Source organism: Callithrix jacchus, chromosome 5 (assembly GCF_049354715.1).
Source record: "Callithrix jacchus isolate 240 chromosome 5, calJac240_pri, whole genome shotgun sequence".
Classification (NCBI taxonomy): Eukaryota; Metazoa; Chordata; class Mammalia; order Primates; family Cebidae; genus Callithrix; species Callithrix jacchus.
Genome location: NC_133506.1, coordinates 33,792,273 through 33,812,913, shown reverse-complemented (window position 1 = coordinate 33,812,913; position 20,641 = coordinate 33,792,273). Strand labels below are relative to the sequence as shown.

At 47.1% G+C, this 20,641-nt stretch overlaps 2 protein-coding genes across 4 annotated transcripts in view; one reads left to right on the top strand and one right to left on the bottom strand.

The window, feature by feature from the left end:
* LOC100390360 (isoleucine--tRNA ligase, cytoplasmic) overlaps positions 1 to 7,604 on the top strand; it is a 71,996-nt gene extending 64,392 nt beyond the window's left edge. Inside the window, exon 7 of the mRNA XM_078371627.1 lies at positions 7,471 to 7,604. Within this exon, the coding sequence (XP_078227753.1) occupies positions 7,471 to 7,589 (119 nt within the window). The 3' untranslated portion in view covers positions 7,590 to 7,604. The remainder of the gene's footprint in view (positions 1 to 7,470) is intronic.
* The window catches only part of LBP (lipopolysaccharide binding protein), a 32,396-nt gene that overhangs the window by 6,177 nt on the left and 5,578 nt on the right, over positions 1 to 20,641 (bottom strand). For 2 of the 3 annotated variants that reach the window (XM_002806766.7, XM_078371626.1), the window contains exons 4-11: positions 18,769 to 18,924; positions 17,498 to 17,561; positions 11,416 to 11,479; positions 8,229 to 8,320; positions 7,544 to 7,720; positions 5,134 to 5,193; positions 2,212 to 2,379; positions 276 to 343 (exon numbers count right to left, since the gene is read on the bottom strand). In XM_002806766.7, coding sequence (XP_002806812.2) covers positions 276 to 343; positions 2,212 to 2,379; positions 5,134 to 5,193; positions 7,544 to 7,720; positions 8,229 to 8,320; positions 11,416 to 11,479; positions 17,498 to 17,561; positions 18,769 to 18,924 — 849 coding nt within the window. Of the gene's footprint in view, positions 1 to 275; positions 344 to 1,531; positions 1,729 to 2,211; positions 2,380 to 5,133; positions 5,194 to 7,543; positions 7,721 to 8,228; positions 8,321 to 11,415; positions 11,480 to 17,497; positions 17,562 to 18,768; positions 18,925 to 20,641 lie in introns of those variants that run through there. The other variant, XM_054255335.2, reaches the window with a different exon arrangement.

Sequence of the window (20,641 nt, the reverse complement as noted above, 5' to 3'; positions counted from 1 at the left end):
AAAAAGCTGACTCTGTCATTTCAGGAAGTTAATATAGCTGGCGACTAAAATTCACAGATTAAGAAGTAACAGTCTCAGTGAATTCTTTAACAATTTGAAATTTATGGGGGCAGGACCAGTGGGGCAGAAGAGTTAGGCCAACTGGGGTGAAATGTAAGTGTCATTTCCAAATGGTGTCCCCCCCCCACCGCCCTGCCACCAGTTACAGAGAAGCAGCTACAGTATATAGATGGAGCCCAGCTGGGCACCCCCTTGTGGGCAGGAGGCCAACTTACTTTCCTGGCTTCAGGAACCCAGTGATCTTGCTGGTGTTGAAGGTCAAGATGGCGGACACATTAGTGGCCTGGAAATGCCGGTAGAAGGAAGCAGGTGTAAGTGATGGAGGTTGTATGTATAGGAAGGGTGATGACGAGGGACCAGCTGTCTCCTCTCAACAAACAGCTCAGTGAGCTAAAGCAGGTAATCTGCCCACTAGATTATAAACTCTCAGAAGGCTCGCTGTAGGTGCTTAATCAATATTTGAACTTGGACTTGAGCATTTTTATTTGAAATTGTTGTCCATGATAGCAGTTAAACTTTGAACAGACTACTAAGAGAAGGTATAGAGTACCTACCCCTGGAAAGCTCTAAAAAGGATCATTTCTAGTTACCTCAGGTCAAGATTCAGCCCTAGTAACAACAATAATAATAAACTATCATCATTATTTTAGCATCTCTCAAAAAGTGAGTGCAATCATGGCTCACTGCAGCCTTGAACTCCTGGGTTCAAGTGATCCTCCCATGTCACCCTCCTAAGTAGCTAGGACTACAGGTGTATGCCATTATGCCCAGCTATTTTTTTTCTTTTTTGTAGCAATAGAGTCTTGCTATGTTGCCCAGGCTGGTCTCAAACTCCTGGCCTCATGCGATTCTTCTGCCTGGACCTCCCAAAGTACTGAGATTATAGGTGTGAGCCATCACACCCAGACGATAAATTATATTTTAATTTAAAATATATTAATAAAGACACTTTTGATAATAACAATATTAAATTGCAGATATAGCATCTAGGAAGAATTATCCTGTCAGATTTGACTTTTTTTTTAATTTTTAATTTTTCTTCTTTGAGATGGAGTTTCACTCTTGTTACCCAGGCTGCAGTGCAATGGTGCCATCTCAGCTCACTGCAACTTCTGTCTCCTGGGTTCAAGCGATTATCCTACCTCAGCCTCCCCAGTAGCTAGAATTACAGGTGTGCACCACCATACCCAGCTAACTTTTTGTATTTTTAGTAGAGACGGGGTTGCACCATGTTGGCCAGTCTGGTCTCGAACTCGTGACCTCAGTTGATCCACCCGCCTCTGCCTCCCAAAGTGCTGGGATTACAGGTGTGAGCCACCAAGCCCAGCCAGATTTGACTTGTTGGTTTCAAAAGTCAAGAAACAAGAGAGCAGATTTCTTCATCCAGCGAGTAGGGCCCCCAAAGGACTCAGCATCTCCTCCCTATTAGACAGAGCCCATCGAAAAAGGAAAACTCACTCTCAATGTTTAATGCAGAGGGAATTTAATACAGGGAATTGGTTATACAAGTGATGGAATTGTTGAGAAGCTAGTAAAGCATTGGTGAGCCTACCCGGAGATTAGCAGAGACAGGAAGCTGTATCCACCCCAGGACTAGAGGAACAAATGGTTGAGTTGGAATTATGGAAGTCACCATGGAGGAGACATAGTCACAGCCTGAGCCTCTGCCTGCCGCAAAGAAAGAGGAAAAAATACCCTGGCTTCATCTTTCCTCCCCGCCTCCAGCCTCCTGACAGTACCTCCCATTGGTACTGTCTGATTTCCTGGGTGGAAATCAGAGTGCAAGGAAGCAGGGGAAATGTAGTCTTCCAAGGTCAAATATAGACAAAGAACAGAGCAAATAAGCAAAGACCGGTATACCTTCCTCCCTACAATAGCCCAGACCCACGTAGTGAGAGATACATGCGTTAACCAAATACACCTGCAGACAGCTACAAAGTACCTTTGTAGTAAACACTCAGAAAAAGATAATGGAATGTTAAGAAAAAAGTAGCAAGGGGTGTAAGGTAGATTGGGGGTAAGAGCCAGCAAGAAAGTCCTTTCTCGAGAGGTAGAATTTAAATTGAGAACTGGAGGAATTATCTAGGTGGTGAGTGGGGAGAAAGCATGTGAGGAAAAGGGAACAGCATTTGCAAAGGCTCTGAACCTTACCACACTGAGCCGGAAGACAAGCTCCTTGCTGGAGCTGGGCGGGAGTACAAAGGCGTCTATCTCCATATAGGGCTCCACAGACAGATTCCCAGGGCTGAAATTCAGGAGCGGGGCAGAGGTCACTGATCCCTGGAGCTCCAAGTTCATGTTGGGGTAGAGCCTGGCTAACTGGGAGCAGAATTAGGAGATTACATCAAGAGAAGAAAATACGTAAGTCTGCTGGAGAGGCCTGTGGGAGTCAGATCAAGCTGGGAATTGCTTTTGGCTGATTTTATTTCCCACAAAATTCTCTGTGCCTTTTTCTCTTAACTGCACCACTGGCCAGCTCTCCATGTCAGACACAGTCTGCACCATTATTTCACAGCTGCATTGTATTCCACTGTATATGGTCCTGCAATGGATTAAACTCTATTGGGCATCAAGTTGTCTCCAAGGTTTTGCCATTATAATGACCACCTCCTTGTGAGTGCCCTTGGTTATTATTTTCAGGAAAACATTCCTAGAGGAGGAATTGCTGAGTTGAAGGGCAGCAATGATTTTTTTTTTTTTTTGAAATGGAGTTTCCCTCTTGTCACCCAGGCTGGAGTACAACGGCACCATCTTGGCTCACTGCAACCTCTGCCTCCTGGGTTCAAGCGATTCTCCTTCCTCAGCCTCCCAAGTAGCTGGGATTACAGGCACGTGCCACCATAGCAGGGTAATTTTGTATTTTAAGTAGAGACGGGGTTTTACCATGCTGGCCAGACTGCTCTCGAACTTCTGACCTCAGGTGATCTGCCCTCCTCGGCCTCCCAAAGTGCTGGGATTACAGGCATGAGCCACCGCACCTGGCCAGCAATGCTTTTAAAGCTTTCAGCTGATATTGCCAAATTGTCCTTTCAAAAAGTTGGGCCCATTTTTTCTCCCTCCCTACCTCTCCTGAGGCTGTGGGGGAGCCCTGCTGATTCTCCATCCCCCCATTACACTCTGCTAATTGGGCATGCAGAGGTCAGAAGCCAGTGTTTTTGAACACAGCTGGATTCCATCATTTGTTTTTAAAAATATTTAATTTTCTCTTATTTTAATGTGATATTCCACAGAACATTTCTGTGTTCTTTTAAAACTTTCTTTCTAAAATAGAGACAGGGTCTTTCTATGCTGCCCAGGTTGCTCTTGAACTCCTGGCCTCAAGCAATCCTCCTGCTTTGGCCTCTCAGAGTGCTAGGATTATAGGCGTAGTCACCACAGGCAGCCCTAGATCCCACCATTTCAAAAGTGCTCTTAAGCTTCTGTGTAACTAGAGATAGATAGGTACAGAGTTTTATTTGGGGCAAGACTCTTCATTTTTAGGAGGATATTGGTGGGAAAACGATACTCCCATGAGCCTTTTGGTTACATAAACCTAAAACCTACATCCTCTTCCAGAAGGGAGACATTTGGAAGGCTGAGGGGGTAAAATGCTTCACCCAGCAGGGAGGCAGAGTTGCCTTTCCAAGCATTTTGGATAAGATACTGAACCTGTATATACGCGGAATATCATCAGAAAGGTATGCATAATCTGTAATATTGGCAAACTTGAGATGGGAACTGGGCGTTAGGGGACAGGAGTGAATGTGAGACTCTATTCTATAACCTTTTAGATCTTTTGAATGTTGAACCATGAGAATTTGTTATCCAGCCAATATATATATATATATATATATATATATATTTTTTTTTTTTTTTTTTTTGAGACAAAGTCTCACTCTGTCCCCAGGCTGGAGTGCAGTGGTGTGATCTCAGCTCACTGCAACCTTCACCTCTTGTGCTCAAACGATTCTCCTTCCTCAGCCTCCCGAGTAGCTGGCTCTGCAGGCTGGTGCCACCACCATGTCTGGCTAATTTTTGTGTTTTTAGCAGAGACGGGGTTTCAGTATTGAAATTGGTCAGGCTGGTCTTGAACTCCTGACCTCGTGATCCAACTGCCTCACCTTTCAAAGTGCTGGGATTACAGGCATGAGCCACTGTGCCCAGCCCAAAAACTAATATTTTTAATGATTATTTTAGAGACAGGGTCTCACTCTGTTGCCCAGGCTGGAGTGCAGTGGTGCAATCACAGCTCAGTGCAGCCTCAACCTCCCAGGCTCAGGTGATCCTCCCACCTCAGCCTCCCTGGTGGCTGAGGCTTGAGCTTCTGTGCCACCACGCTGGGCTAATTTTTGTATTTTTTGTAGAGATGGGGTTTTGTTATGTTGCTCAGGCTGATCTTCAACTCCTGGGCTCAAGCAATCTGCCCACCTTGGCCTCCCACAATGCTGGGATTACAGGCATAAGCCACCATGCCTGGCCAAAAAGTAATTTTTTAAAGCACCAAGAACATGCCTGGAGCCTAGGAAGCCCTCTATAATTGTTAGCTCCTATTCATAAGGGTACTTTTCTCTTTTTTTTTGAGATGAAGTCTCGCTCTGTCACCCAGGCTGGAGTGCAGTGGCATGATCTTGGCTCACTGCAACCTCTGCCTCCCAAGTTCAAGCGAATCTCCTGTCTCAGCCTCCCTGCTAGCTGGGACTACAGGCGCACATCACCACGCCCAGCTAATTTTGTGTATTTTAGTAGAGACAAGTTTTCATAATGTTGGCCAGGATGGTCTTGATCTCCTGACCTTCTGATCCACCTGCCTTGGCCTCCAAAAGTGCTGAGTACATTTTATGGAATATGCCAGCATTCCTTGGGATTCTTAGATAACACCAATAAAAGATTAGACAAGCTGTGGTTCCACAAAATGTGGGGCTCGGCCTCTGTTATTTGGGCTTTAAAGGGAGCAGTACCCCAGCCTTCAGTGGGAGTCTCATCCCAGCCCTCTGAGTCTTGGCCAAGCTGAGAGAAATGCAGAGGTTTTAAAGAGAAACCTCTGGAATCTAATGGGGTCAGTCTGCACTCATGGGGAACTCAGGGACCCCTTACCCGTGGGACGAAGGGTCGGAAGGACTTGGTGGTCAGTCGGATATCAGAGTCGGGCGGTATCTGCAGCAAAGAGACACGAAGAAGTGTTAGGGTGCTCCTGCTGGAGCTGAACGTCTAAAGAGGACTGGGGAGGCGCCGGGGTGTGCAAGCCTGTCGCTTCTCCACGGCCTGGGTTACCCTGGCAGGGCTGAGATGCCTGTCCTGCATTCACCCAAGCAGAGCACATGGGTGCCCAGCGTCCTGCCTGCTCTCCCAGGGGTGGAGCTGAGGTGTGGGTCCCACTCAGAGGGTCTGCAAGGGTGAAGTTTGCTGTCACACAGACCTGGGTTTGTGTCCTGATTTTTGATCTCGGCCCAGCCCTTTCATCTCCCTGAACCTCAACTTCCTCATCCATAAAATGGGGATAACAATAGCCCCCACCTTCAAGTCACTGTGAGGGCTAAATGAACATCTAGCATGAGGCCCAGCACGTGGTGAGTCCCCCATGAAACGTGGCTGTTATCATCCCACGGAAAGAGAGGCCTGTGCTGCAGGTGGGATGGGTAAATCAAAAACCATGCCACAAGCCAAGGCCTGTGCAGGTGTGGGAGGCCATTTGAAGGACAAAACTATCAGAGAGTCTGATAGTTTTCTCTCCATCTATCAGAGAGTCCCTGATGGACACCAGGGTAGTCTGGGCCGTTCGATCCCAGCCACACGGTTGCTCTCACTCTCCTGATGTTGTTCATGAGGCCTCAACTTTGATGAAGTGCTTCAAGAAACAACTTTTTGAAACCCGGAAGTATTAGTTAAACTGGAGACCCATTAAAGCATGACCCGCTATAACATTCAGTCCTCCCTACACAAAGCCACATTGGAAACAGTTGTTTTGGGGGTGTGAGAAAGACCGTTTCTCCCTTTCAGTATGAATCATGAAATCATACATCCTTTTCACTTTAGCTACAAGGAAGCTCCCTGATAGGTTTGAGATGTTAAAGAAATTAATTTCTGGGCTCAGTGTCTTCATAATTGTGCTTTATTTTTCAATTGGTCTTTGTTTCCTTTTCTCTGAAACTAAATTCATTTATCAGTGCATGTATTATCCTGCCTCATTCACTGAAATATATATATATATATATATATATATATATATATATATATATATATATATATATTGGAGATGGAATCTCACTCTGTTGCCCAGGCTGCAGTGCAATGTGAGATCCTGGCTCATTGCAACCTCCGCCTCCTGGGGTTAAGAGATTCTCCTGCCTCAGCCTCCCATGTAGCTGGGATTACAGGCATATGCCGCCATGCCCTGAAAATTTGTGTATTTTTAGTAGAGACAGGGTTTTGCTATGTTGTCCAGGATGGTCTTAAACTCCTGACCTCAGGTGATCTGCTCACCTCGGCCTCCCAAAGTGTTAGGATTACAGGTGTGAATCACTGTGCCCGGCCTCATTCACTAAAATTTTTTTTTTTTTTTGAGACGGAGTTTCGCTCTTGTTACCCAGGCTGGAGTGCAATGGCGCAATCTCGGCTCACCGCAACCTCCGCCTCCTGGGTTCAGGCAATTCTCCTGCCTCAGCCTCCCGAGTAGCTGGGATTACAGGCACGCGCCACCGTGCCCAGCTAATTTTTTTTTGTATTTTTTTTTAGTAGAGACGGGGTTTCACCATGTTGACCAGGATGGTCCCGATCTGCTGACCTCGTGATCCACCCGCCTCGGCCTCCCAAAGTGCTGGGATTACAGGCTTGAGCCACCGCGCCCGGCCCCACTAAAATATTTTTTAATAAACCTCCAGAAATCATCAGGATGAAAGGAAATATGAATTAGACTAACAAGTCTAGACTAGAAAACAGGCCTAGAAAAGTAAAACACAGAAAAACAAGCTGCCAAGTCTTCCACGGTTGTTATAAGGCAGAAAGAACTTTTTTTTTTTTTTGTCAGAGTCTCACTCCGTCACCCAGGCTGGAGTGCAGTAGCACGATCTTGGCTCACTGCAACCTCCACCTCCTGGGTTCAAGTGATTCTCCCACCTCAGCCTCCTGAGTAGTTGAGATTTACAGGTGTGCACCACCATCACACCTGGCTAGTTTTTGTATTTTTAGTAGAGAAAAGGTTTGGCCATGTTGGCTAGGCTGGTCTCGAACTCTTGACCTCAAGCAATCTGCCCCGCCTCAGGCTCTCAAAGTGCTGGGATTATGGGTGTGAGCCACTGTGCCCGGCCAAGGGAGAAAGAACTTTGGCTTTGAGTTTCCTGGCTGCCGAAGTAAAAAGGGAGATTGTGCTAACATACTTTTCCTGGTCTTGATTTTTCTCTTAGCTATAACTTACTATTTTTCTGATGTCAACAGGGGCGAAAAGGAAAGAAGGAAGAAGCGGTAGGTCACATGCTCATTTGAGAGACCTATTTGCCACCATCCTCACCATGTCATCTGTGATGGAGAAGTTCAGATGCCCTTCCTGGTGGTAAACCAGGCTGGCTGTGTTGAAGACATAATCTGAGACGGCGAAGTAGACCATTTTGTCGTGTTCCTCAGGAAGGCTCATGATGGGAGCAAGGAGGGCAACTGGGGAACGGTGGTTGCGATGGAAGATTTCACCCTGGAGAGGGAAATAGGGTCCAGTTGGACTTTTCAAAGCCTGTCCCGGGGCTGGGGCTAGGTGTCCCTCTACACAGCCTGATGAAAGGATGCTGGCTGGGGCACTGCCTGAAACTCCACCATTAAAGCAGTGTTATGTCTTTTAATGAAGAGCTCCCTAGAAGCTTTCCTATATTAACCCACAGGATGTCCTGGCCAGCCCCTCTATATGCCCTAGGCCCATCTACACCCCCCAGGCCCTGCTGTGATTGGCCTTTTCTGCATGGTGGGCACGGCAAAGTAGGGGAAGAAGGAGGAGGGAAGCGTTAAGACCTGAGAGGTGTACAGCACCCGTGGGGGAATCCTAGCTCTGGGTACACTCCCCACCACTCCATATAGCCGGGCCCTCGACACAGTGGGAACCACTGGGAAGACAAGGACAGATCTGAAGTTAGGGGGACGGGTGGCCTAGGGAATGGCTGACCCTGGGGGAAAGCCTCACCCACCCAGCCCGGCCCCAGGACGCTCACCTTAAACATCACCTCCAGCATCTGGGCTGTCGCTCGAGGGGCTTCCACTAAGCTGTAATCAATGCCGGCGAAACTGTCAATCTCTTTTGTAACTGTGAACCAGGACAGGGCAGAATTAGGGTCTAGGTGCCGCTTTCAGCTGCTGGAGGAGGGGCAAGGGCTCTGGCTGACTCACACTCCCTGTGACTTTCTTCAGACTCCCCCTACCAGCTGGGCCGGAGGCAAAGAATTGCTTCTTCAAGAAAGAGACTACATGGGTTCCCTTGGGGGATTTAACAGTGATGGGGGTGTTATGCTCAGCATAGAGCCTACGCAGTTTCCAGACACACACCATGAGTCCAGGCTTCACCTCTCCAGCCACACCTGGAGCTTAATGCTGAACAAATAACCCGAAGGTCAGGCAGGGCATGTCCAGAGGGCCAGACACTTCCCTCCAAAGCCCTGAATGAACGAGTGTTCCAAGTCCCAGTATTGGATTGCTGACTTGGACCTCTGGTAAAGGTGATGTTGACAAGTAACCACATGGGGGCTTGGGAGCCCAGGCATCAGAGAACACCTCAGATCATTGATCAGGGTCTCCCCCTCTGCACTGGATGTGTGCACCCTGGATCCAGGGACTCCACCTGTAGATGGCTCCCTGCAGCCCTGTTGGCATCAGCAAGGGAAAGGCAGACACTGAAACGTCCGTCAGCGGGGACTTATTAAATAAACGAAGACACATCCATGTGATGGAATACGACATAGCTGTTAACATAATAAGGTCTGTTACAACCACTTTGGGAAACTTTTTGCCAGGATCTGATAATACTGAATCTGGGCATATCACATGAGCCTGCAATTTCACTCCCAGGTATATATCCAAAGACATGTGACCACAGGTATAGGATATTCATAGCGCATGGGCTAAAACTGAACACTGCCCCCAGACAGCCTTCAATAATACAATGGACAAATACAGGCAGAAACATCTACACAGTGGTGTACTATGCAGGAAGGAGAACGAACCGGCTACACCGCAGGTGCATGCAATGATATGCATTGACCTCATGTTTTATTTTATTTCAGTTTTTTTGAGATAGGGTCTCACTCTGTGGCCCAGACCGGAGTGCAGTGGCACAATTTAAGCTCACCAAGTGATCCTCCCACCTTGGCCTCCCAAGTAGCTGGGACTACAGGTGCATGCCATTACACTTGGCTAATTTTTGTATTTATTGTAGAGACAGGGTTTCACCATGTTGCCCAGGCTGGCCTTGAACTCCTGAACTCAAGTGATCCTCCCTCACTGGCCTCTCAAAGTGCTGGGATTACAGGTGTGCATCACCACTCCTGGCCTGATCTCATATTTAATTTATTTATTATTTATCATTATTATTGTTTTTGAGACAGAGTTTCGCTCTGTCACCCAGGCCGGAGTGCAGTGGTGCAGTCTCGGCTCACTGCAACCTCCACTTCCTGGGTTCAATCAATTCTCTGCCTCAACCTCCCAAGTAGCTGAGATTATAGGTGCCTACCACCACGCCTGGCTAATTTTTGTATTTTTAGTAGAGACAGGGTTTTACCATCTTGGTCAGGCTGGTCTTGAACTCCTGCCCTCGTGATCCACCCGCCTTGGCCTCCCAAAATGCAGGGATTATAGGCATAAGCCACAGCACCCGGCCTATTATTTTTTTCTTTTTTGAGACAGTCTTGTTCTGTTGCCCAGGCTGGAGTGCAGTGGTGTGACCTCGGCTCATTGCAATCTCTGCCTCCCAGGTTCAAGTGATTCTCCTGCCTCAGCCTCCTGAGTAGCTGGGATTACAGGTGCTCACCATGACGCCTGTCTAATTTTTGTATTTTTAGTAGAGATGGGGTTTCACCATGTTGACCAGTCTGGTCTCGAACTCCTGACCCCAGGTAATCTGCCCGCCTCGGCCTCTCTAAGTGCTGGGATTAAAGGCGTGATCCACTGCACCCAGTCCTGACCTCATATTTTAAAGTTGAACAAAGAAAGGCTTCTGGCTTTTGAAAAGAGACTCAAAATATGCCTGATTCCATTCATGTGCAAAGTGCAAAACTAATCTTTGCTGGTAGAAGTTGGGACGGTGGTGACCCTGGAGGGCTGGATAGTGATCGAGGGGGACACCAGGGCTCTGAAAAACCAGCCATGTTCTGTTTCTTGGTTGGGAGCTGGTTACATGCATGTGAAAACTCTTTACCTATACACTTATGATTTGAGCACTTTTTCTCTATAAATACCCTTCAATGAAAAGTTTTGAAAAATTAAATCAGGCTGGCATGGTGGCTCACTCCTGTCGGTACTTTGGGAGGCTGAGGTGGGTGGATCACTTGAGCCCAGGAGTTCGAGACCAGCCTGGGCAACACAGAGAAACCCTGTCTCTACAAAAAATACAAAAAGTAGCCGGGTGTGATGGCAAGGAACCTGTGGTCCCAGCCACTCAGGTGGCTGAGGCAGGAGGATCACTGGAGCTCAGGAGGTTGAGGCTGCAGTGAGCTGAGATCACACCACTGCACTCCAGTCTGGGCCACAGAGTGAGACCCTGTCTCAAAGAAAAGAAATCTAGAACAATGTCTATAGTATGTATATGAACATACAGGTTTATAATGATGCAAATACATACAGATTCATGAACAGAATAATACATGTGTGAATGTCTATTCATATGCTTACATATATTTATATTTGTACATGCAAATAAATTATCTGAAAACATACATTCAAAACAGAGGTTTCTTCTTGGAAGAAAAGTTGGGGAGAAAAAGCAATTTTCAATTTTTACTTTTTTTTTTTTTTTGAGACGGAGTTTTGCTCTTTGTTGCCTAGGGTGAATTGCTATGGCGTGATCTCGGCTCACTGAAACCTCTGCCTCCCAGGTTCAAGCAATTCTCATACCTCAGCCTCCAGAGTAGCTGGAATTACAGGCATGTGCCACTATGCCCAGCTAAGTTTGCATCTGTGGTAGAGATGGGGTTTTGCCATTTTGGTCAGGCTGGTCTCGAACTCCTGGCCTCAGGTAATCCGCCCACCTCGGCCTCCCAAAGTGCTGGGACTGCAGGTGCAAACCACCACACCCAGCCCTTAATTTTCACTTTCTATATTTCTGTCCCATTTCCTATTTTATAAGGTACACATATGCTGTTATAGAAATGAACAGAAATAAAGTGTCCCGCGGTGGGTGGGGTGTCCTACCTGGCAGAGTTTGGAGATAAGGCTGTAGATTGGAGGACACTGATTTCTGGATCATTTCACAGATCTGAAAAAAATGGGAAGAGAATGCCTGAGTGAGTTCCCCAGCTCTGGTCTGGCATGGTGCTGATGACCGCAGCCACAGTATTTCATATGTATGCTATGTGATCATTGATTTACAAATATTTATAAGTGCTTGCCATTAGCCAGGTACCAAGGAAATGGAAACAATAAAAATATGTAGGCTCCCATGTGGACTCCACTAGGGTCCAATTGGACTTTTCAAAGTCTGTCCCAAGACTGGACTTCTGAGCTAGGGAGTCACTTATGCAGCCAGAGGAGGGGGCGCTGGCTGGAGACAGTGCCTGAAACTCCACCGTTACAGACAAAGTTTTCCTTTGGGAGGTCCTGGCCTCTGAGAATTTAGAGTTTAATAGCAGAACTAGACACTAACTAGAAATAATCCCGCAAATGAACGTACAGTTAATGTAGGTAGCTCTTTGTTTGTTTGTTTTTGAGACAGAGTTTCACTCTTGTTGCCCAGGTTGGAGTGAAATGGCGTGATCTCAGCTCACTGCATCCTCTGCTTCCTGGGTTCAAGCGATTCTCCTGCCTCAACCTCCCGCGTAGCTGGGACTACAGGTGTGCGCCACCACGGCCAGCTAATTGTTGTAAATTTAGTAGAGACAGGGTTTCATTGACCATGTTGGCCAGGCTGGTCTTGAACTCCTGACCTCAGACAAACCACCTGCCTCTGCCTCCCAAAATGCTGGGATGACAGGTGTGAGCCGCCGCACTTGGTGTGTGAATTGTTCTTAATGGTCATCTTGAACAGGTTGGCTGGATTGATGAGTATTACCCATTGCCGCTGGTATGCCTGGAAGACTGAATCTGGGGTCTGTAGGCTACTCACACACAGTTGCCACCAGTTGTGTGGCCAGCTTCTGAAGAGAAGGAAATGTGCATTTCCAAACTTGATTGTTATACTTGCTACTGTAATTACTGGAATTATTTATTATCCAGCCTTGGGATAGATTTTGAAATGTCCAGCTGGACCTACAACCTGTTTGCTGCATGTGCTTTTGTAAGCACTAGAATAATTTATTCTGTAAACGAATGCAATATAATTGAGAAAAGAGTTGTTTGTCTTTATTTTTATTTTTATTAAGACACAGTCTTGCTCTGTTACCCAGGCTGGAGTGCAATGTGCAATGGCATGATCTCAGCTCACGGCAACTTCTGGCTCCCAGATTCAAGTGATTCTCCTACCTCCACCTCCTGAGTAGCTGGGATTACAGGCATGCACCACCACACCCAGCTAATTTTTGTATGTTTATTAGAGACGGGGGTCTCACCACGTTGGCCAAGCTGGTCTCAAACTCCTGACCTCAAATGATCCACTCCTCCACCTACCAGAGTTCTGGGATTACAGGCGTGAGCCACCAGGCCCGGCCCCAGCTAAAAGCGTTCTTTCTATGTAAACCTAAGATAAATACTCTGGAAGGTTAAGGTGCTTAAAAAAAAAACTCATCTAAAAACATAGTTAAATTTGGACCAGACAACAGAAAATCTTAGGAGGAAAAAAAATTATAAGGCTCTAGAAGGATTCTATACTGGGATGACTTCACAATAAATTCTCACTGCGGTCAAAGAAACCTAGGATGGAATTTGTAGCAGGTCAATGTTTTATGCAGGAAAGACCATGGTAATGTCAATCAAGAGACCATTTTCAAACATTAACTGTGGGCATTCACTGACACAGCTGGATGAAGACGCTGCCTGAAACTCCACCATTAAAACATTTGGGTTCGGCTGTGCGAGGTGGTTCATGCCTGTAATGCCAGCACTTTGGGAGGCTGAGGCTGGTGGATCACCTGAGGTCGGGAGTTCGAGGCCAGCCTGACCAACTTGGAGAAACCCCGTCTCTACTAAAAATACAAAAAAATTAGCTGGGCATAGTGGTGCGTGCCTGTAATCCCAGCTACTCAGGAGGCTGAGGCAGGAGAATTGCTTGAACCCAGGAGGCGGAGGTTGCGGTGAGCCGAGATCGAGCCACTGCACTCCAGCCTGGGTAACAAGAGCGAAACGTCGTCTCAAAAAAAAAAAAAAAATACAAAAATTAGCCGGGCGTGGTGGTGCATGCCTGTAATCCCAGATACTCAGGAGGCTGAGGCAGGAGAATTGCTGGAACCCAAGAGGCGTAGGTTGTAGTGAGCCAAGATTGCGCCATTATACTCCAGCCTGGGCAACGAGAGTGAAACTCCATTTCAAAAAAAAAAAAAATTGGGTTCATATGTCAGTATTGTCTCTGTTTATGTGCGATGAGAAAGTCCTCATTTTAAACAGCTTTTTGTTAGCCAGTTACCTCCTATTGTGCAAAGAATCCACATATGCAGTGAAGGAGAGGGCTGTGCAGGGGTCACACATGGCTTCTGTGCTAATGGGTGAGCAGGCACCATCCATCAGGCATTGGGCTGTGGGGAAGGATGATGCTGGGGGCTGGGAAGGCAAAGGGGTATATCTTAACCTCTCTTTGCAGCTGCTGTACTTTCTGGGAGAGGAGTTTAGCAGCGAGGAGCTGCCAGAAAGCAAGGTCAAACGTGGTGAGGAACATTCACAGTTGTTTGCAAGGGAACGAAGAAACTCTGTCCACCTCCGTGCTCCTTTCTTGCATTTCCTTCACACAACAGCCCATCAGATCATCCCAAAATCCTGGAGTCTGGATGCCCCAGGCTTTAGGGACCCCACACAGCAGGGCCTCCTGGAGAGGCAGCTGGGGTAGTGGTTGGGGCGTGGCAGGAAAGCCAGGCAAACTTGGGTTCAAATCCTGCCCAGTCCTCAATGGCTGCTTGACCTTTGCTGAACCTGTCTCTACTTTTTGGTTCTTACCCACAAGATACAATGGCAAGACCAAGTGTTTCCCAGGGTGTTTTTGTCAGTGGTGTTCGAGCTAGAGTGACTCTATCTTGAACAGGGGCAAAATGAGGCTAAGACCTGCTGGGCTGCGTTCCCAGGGGGTTAGGCATTCTTAGTCACAGGATAAGCTAGGACGTCAGCAGGTCTGGGATTACAGGATACAGGTCATAAAGACCCTACAGAAAGAAAACAGGATGCAGGAAAGATGCCGGCCAAAACCAAGATGGCAACCAAATTGCCCTTGGTCATCCTCACTGCTCATTATATGTTAATTATAATGCAATGATGTGTTAAAAGTCATGCCCACCTGTGCAATGACAGTTTACAAATGCCATGGCAATGTCCGGAAGTTATCCTATATGGTCTAAAAGGGGAAGGAATCTTGAGTTTTGGGAAGTCCTTGCCCCTTTCCAGGAAAACTCATGAATAATTCACCCAGGCTGGGTGCGGTGGCTCACACCTGTAATCCCAGCACTTTGGGAGTTGGAGGTGGGTGGATCACAAGGTCAGGAGATCGAGACCATCCTGGCCAACATGGTGACGCCCGATCTCTACTAAAATACAAAAAATTAGCCAGGTGTGGTGACGTGCACCTGTAGTCCCACCTTCTTGGGAGACTGAAGCAGGAAAATCACTTGAACCCGGGAGGTGGAGGTTGCAGTGAGCCGAGATCACACCCCTGCACTTCAGCCTGGTGACAGACCTATCTCAAAAAAAAAAAAAAAAAAAAAAAAAAGCCAGGCACAGTGGCTCATGCCTATAATCCCCAGCACTTTGGGAGGCTGAGGTGGGCGGATCATGAGGTCAGGAGATCTAGACCATTCTGGCTAACATGGTGATACCCCATCTCTACTAAAAATACAAAAAATTAGCCGGGTGTGGTGGTGAAGGCCTGTAGTCCCAGCTACTTGGGAGGCTGAGGCAGGAGAATCACTTGAACCTGGGAGGCGGAGGTTGCAGTGAGCCGAGATCACGCCACTACATTCCAGCCTGGTGCCAGAGCAAGACTCTGTCTCAAAACAAAAAACAAAAAACCCACCTTTGTTTAGCATAGAATCAAGAAATAACCACGAGTATACTCAACAGCCCTGCTGCTGGGGATTACAGGCTCGGCCTGTGGAGCAGCGATGCTTTTCCGCCTTACTTCTCTAATAAACTTGCTTTCACTTTCCTATCCCAAATGCTTTCTTAAGTGAGATCCAAGAACCCTCTCTTGAGGTTCTGGACCAGGACCCCTTTCTGGTAACATTTTGGGAAGTTGGGGAATGAGACAGTGAGTATATATCACCCAGAGAGCAAGCATTCCGTGAGTGCTTATTCTTCTCCTTAACCCTGCCGGTCCAGGTAACACATCCCACCCTGAGTGGAGAACTGGAAAGGCCCTGCACCAGGCTCTTAGTTTTTCTGGAAGGAAGAGAACTGGAAGATCTAGAAGGATCAGGGATCCCGAGACCCTCAGCCCTAGAAGGCTTTTGGTATGAGCTGCTCCACATCCTAGGAAGAAGCTCCAGTCCTGACTCAGCCTCTCAGCAGCAAGGTGACACTGGGCAAGCTACTCCACCCCTCAGACCGTCCATGTGGAAAATGGTGCCTCCTTCCAAGGTCGAGGTTAATATGGAATGAGACTGTGCACATGAAGTACTGAGCCCATTATCCCTGGCCAAGCCACGGGCTCAAGAAATAGCAGCCTTTTCTGTTATAAATCAGAATAGTTACACAAGAATAGATTCTGTATAGCATTAATTATATTCATTTATCAAAACAATAATTATCATGGTCCGTGACTACTATGATAATTATAACTGTACTATATTACTATTGTCATGCACAGCAATATGGCAACAGGGTGCCTGAGTAGGTTGGCATGTTTCTCAAGGTCACTTAATCTCAGGGCTCCAGAACCAGAAAAGAAACGGCACAGCTGGCCGCACCCACAATGTGGGGGGTCTGCCGGCCGTTCCTGCTTAAACCACGAGGGGGCACTCAAAGACAAACCAGAGGCTGGACCTACAGATGGGTCCTACAGACCGGTGTGTGTGTGTGTGTGTGTGTGTGTGTGTGTGTGTGTGTGTGTATGGTGTGGACTGTGTGTGGTGTGTGCATGTAGGGGTGTGAGTGGTGTGTGTGGTGTGTTTGTAGGGCATGTGTGGTGTGTGTAGTGTGTGCATGTGGGGGGGGTGTGTGGTGTGTTTGTTTGTGTAGGATATGTAGGGGGTATGTATGTGTAGAGGATGTGTGCATGGGGGTGTGTGTAGGGTATGTAGGCTGTGTGTGGTATGTGGGGTATGTGTGTTTGTGAGGATGTTGTATGTGTGTGGGGTGTGTGTGGGGGGGGTATGTGGGGAGTGTGGGGGTGTGGTGTGTGGGGGGTGTGGTGTGTGAGGTGTGTGTGAATGTGTATAGTGTGCTTGTGTATGATGTGGTGTGTGCATGTAGGGGGTGTGTGCGGTGTGTCTGTGTGTGTGTAGGATATGTACGGTGTGTGTACTGTGTGTGTGTGTGTGTGTGGTGTGTGGTGCGTGTATTTTTTCCTTTCCTCCTTCATCACTTTCTCCCTTCCCACAGTCATTGCTACAGACACCCTTGGGCTAATATCTCAGAAACGGGATTTTGGGGTGATGACTGTTTAGAGGAACTGAGAGTTAACACGAAATCTTTTTGATTTAGTCGAAGATGACAAAATCTGAGGATTTCACATATTCTATTCTAACAGGAAAATCTGACAGCATTGCTGCCTCCCCATCCAGGGCTGATGCTCATGAGCTTGCCCAGTTCCCGCCTGGCCCACCCATATGCTGAGGTTTCCTGCCTGGTCTCTTGCAGGCACCTGAGGAATGATCTCCTTTCTGACCTTGGTGGAACACAGGGCAGTGTGGGGCACTGAGCAAGGCTGAACAGAGGGAGGGGCTGGAGTCTGTGCTTAGCCCCTGCTGTTTAACCCTTGGCAAGCGCTTGACCATTTTCTGCCCAACTGAATGGACTTGGAGTTTTGCTCCCAGCCTGTCCCACAACAACCCCATGACCTGGGCAAATGATTTGTCTTCCCTGGGCCTTGGGCCCAAGTACATCCAAATCAGCCCCTATGGCTGGTCCAGGGCCAGTGGGCAGTGAGGTCTTCCATTCAGCCCTCACCAAGCTCGGGGGAGGCCAGAGGCTTGGGCCTTCTTACCTTGCTCTCCAATACCTTCTGGAACTTGGACTCGATCTGGTTGTGGAAGAGATTCAGCAGCCACCTGGGGAGAGAAGCACAGTCTGCCACTGAACTCAGCCGGGTGTCTGGGAAAGCCAGACCCTGGTTCCTGGCCAGGCCAGTCCACAAAGGGAGCCCTTTCCACCGCCTCCTGGCACCCTGCTGTGTCCCAGCACACCCAGCCTGATTCCGAGCATCTGGTTTCTCAACACCTATGGCACCGATCCGATCGCATGATCGCATTCAGAGGATTTGGGGAAGGGACTTGAGAATCCACATTTTTCTTTACTTTTTTTTTGAGACAGGGTCTCACTCTGTCACCCAGGCTGGAGTGCAGTGGCACAATCTCAGCTCACTGCAACGTCTATTGCCTGGCCTCAAGCCATCCTCCTACCTTAGCCCCTGAAGTAGCTAAGTAGCTGAGACTACAGGCGTGTGCCATTACGCCTGGCTTTTTTTTTTTTTTTTTGAGATGGAGTCTCACTCTATTGCTTAGTCTGGAGTGCTGTGGCACAATCTCGGCTCACTGCAAACCTCCGCCTTCTAGTCTCAAGCGATTCTCCTGCATCAGCTTCCTAAGTAGCTGGGATTACAGGTGCCTGCCACCACACCCGGCTAATTTTTTGTATTTTTAGTAGAGACGGGATTTCACCACGTTGGCCAGGCTGGTCTCGAACTCTTGACCTCAGGTGTTCTGCCTGCCTTGGCCTCCCAAAGTGTTGGGATTACAGGCGTGAGCCACTGCGCCCGGCCAAGCCTGGCTAATGCTTGTATTTTTTGTAGAGACAGCTTTTCATCATGTTGACCAGGCTGGTCTCAAACTCCTGAGCTCAAGTGATTTGCTGCCTCGGACTCCCAAATTGCTGGGATTACAGGTGTGAACCACTGCATTTGGCCACACTTTTCTAAACAAGGAAACTGAGACCAGAAGAGATGAAATGACTCGTCCAAGGACTTGAATACTTTTTACAAATTCTCCTTCAACCAAAGCTTCTGTGTTCCTCCCATAGCCAGAGTTCATTCACCTGACAAGGGTTCCCTGAAGCTTACTTTTTTAATGAAAATGATGCACCAGTATTCCTGGCTTAAGTCTGTATCCGTTCATCTCAACAGGGTTCCCCAAAGAATAACCTTCAAGTGCCCGTGCCATCCACCTGGATCATTACAATTACTGGAGGCCACGCTGAACGCTGGACGGGCTGGGGGCTGCAACCAGGAGTCCAGTTGGCAGCGCCCCGATGGGGACCTACCCCAAGTCTCCCGACATGTCCACCTCCACGTCGCCGATGTCGCTGCTGCATCTGGAGGCGGTAACTGTGGGCCTCCCTGAGGACTCGCTGCCCAATAGGAGGTTGGCGGAAATGCTGATGCCCTTGACACTCACATCAAAGGAGCCTTGCAGTTTCCTGGAGGAGATGAGAGAAGCCACGGTTGGTTCCTAGACCAGGGTCTGCCGCCATTTGTGGAGAGAATAGCAAGCTCGCTTCTTACCCCAAAATAAATGGAGCTGAGCAGAGATTTAAGAATAACAAATAAAGCCATAAAAGATCTAAAAGAAAGCCCAGATCCAGTATTTACAGTCCAGGGATGGACAAAGGCATTTCTAGGCAAGATCCAAGTTTCATAAGCCACATCCTTCATATATTTATGAGATCCGAGTCTCATTAGTATATAAAGGAAATACTTGATAAACTTGCCAGCATAGAAAATTAAAACTTTGGTGGACAAAAAATGCCATATGTAAAGTAAAAAACAAATTGCATTACGAGACATCCAAAGAGCCAATTTCCTGAATATATGAGCTAATTTCCTTAATATACAAAGAACAAGCCAATATCAATTAACAAGGAAAGAAAAAACAACCAATTCAAAAGAAAAAAAATGTATGACCAGGAAATGCAATAGAAAATAAGCATATAAAAGTTATTAAAAATGAAAATAACAATGGCACCAGTTCTCACCTATCAGATTCAATAAACTTTTGAAGTTTTAATACCCAGTGCTATTAAATGTATGAGTAAACAGAAGTCCCAGACACTGGGGCTAGGAGAGCACCTTGGCACAACCTTTCTGAAACATAAATCAGTAGGAACTCTCCTTGCTCTAACACACATACTCTTTGGCCCAGTAATTTAACTTCTAAGCCTTTATCCTATAGCTCTTCCTACCAAGATATATGTGTGGCGTGCGGCAGTTCACCGAAGCATCATGAGTAGCAGCAAAAAACAAAAAAAAATTGAGGAGACAACCTGAATGTCCACAAGCAGTGACAGGTTGAGTAAGTTGTGAGCACCTATGTTATGCGGCCTTTGAAAACAATGGGGCAAAAATGTGCTCTATTCTAGGGGTCTCCAACCCCAATGGCAGTTGTCTGGAGCTGGGGGAAGGGAAAGAGGGAATGCTGGAAACAGATGCTGGGTGCCACAAAGAAAAGTCAGCACTGAGACAAAGGATCTCTCAGCAAGGCAATCTTTACTTCCTGCAGAAAGGGTACCCCCACCAGCAGTCTTGCCATGAGAGTACAATGAACAAAGGAAAAGGAGACATATTTATCCCTTAGGCATTTGGGGTCATCCTTACTGCTGTGTCTGATCTCTGTTGACTGGAGCCAGACCTCGCAATCTAAAACTGAACTTGATTGGCTAATAACTTAAAACTTTCTTGAATAGGCAAAGAGGAAGTCCAAATAAGGAAAGGGCAGGAAGTTGCCTGCAAAAGGACTTAGAAAAGTAATGACAGAAATATCTTGGTTAAAGTTCAAGAACATAGAATGTACTATGTCCCTGTGAGCATGTCTAGCACAAATATCTTGGTTAAAGAATAAGAATATAGAATGTACTTATTCCTTTATGTCTAATAGCTGCATAGGATAGCGCTTAACAAAGAGTTACCAGCAAAAAGCAAGAAGGCTTTAAAGAAAGTCTTTAAAACAAACTATTATTTCTAACGCTTATGAGTTATTCTTTAACAAGAAAGGAAACTTCGAAGAGGAACTTTTCTACTTCCTACAGGGGATGATTGATTGTTTAATGAGTAAGGAGTTTTCTCTTGGGATGATGAAAATGTTTTGGAACTAGATAGGGGTGGAGGTAATACTGTGAATGTTCTAAATGCCACTGAATT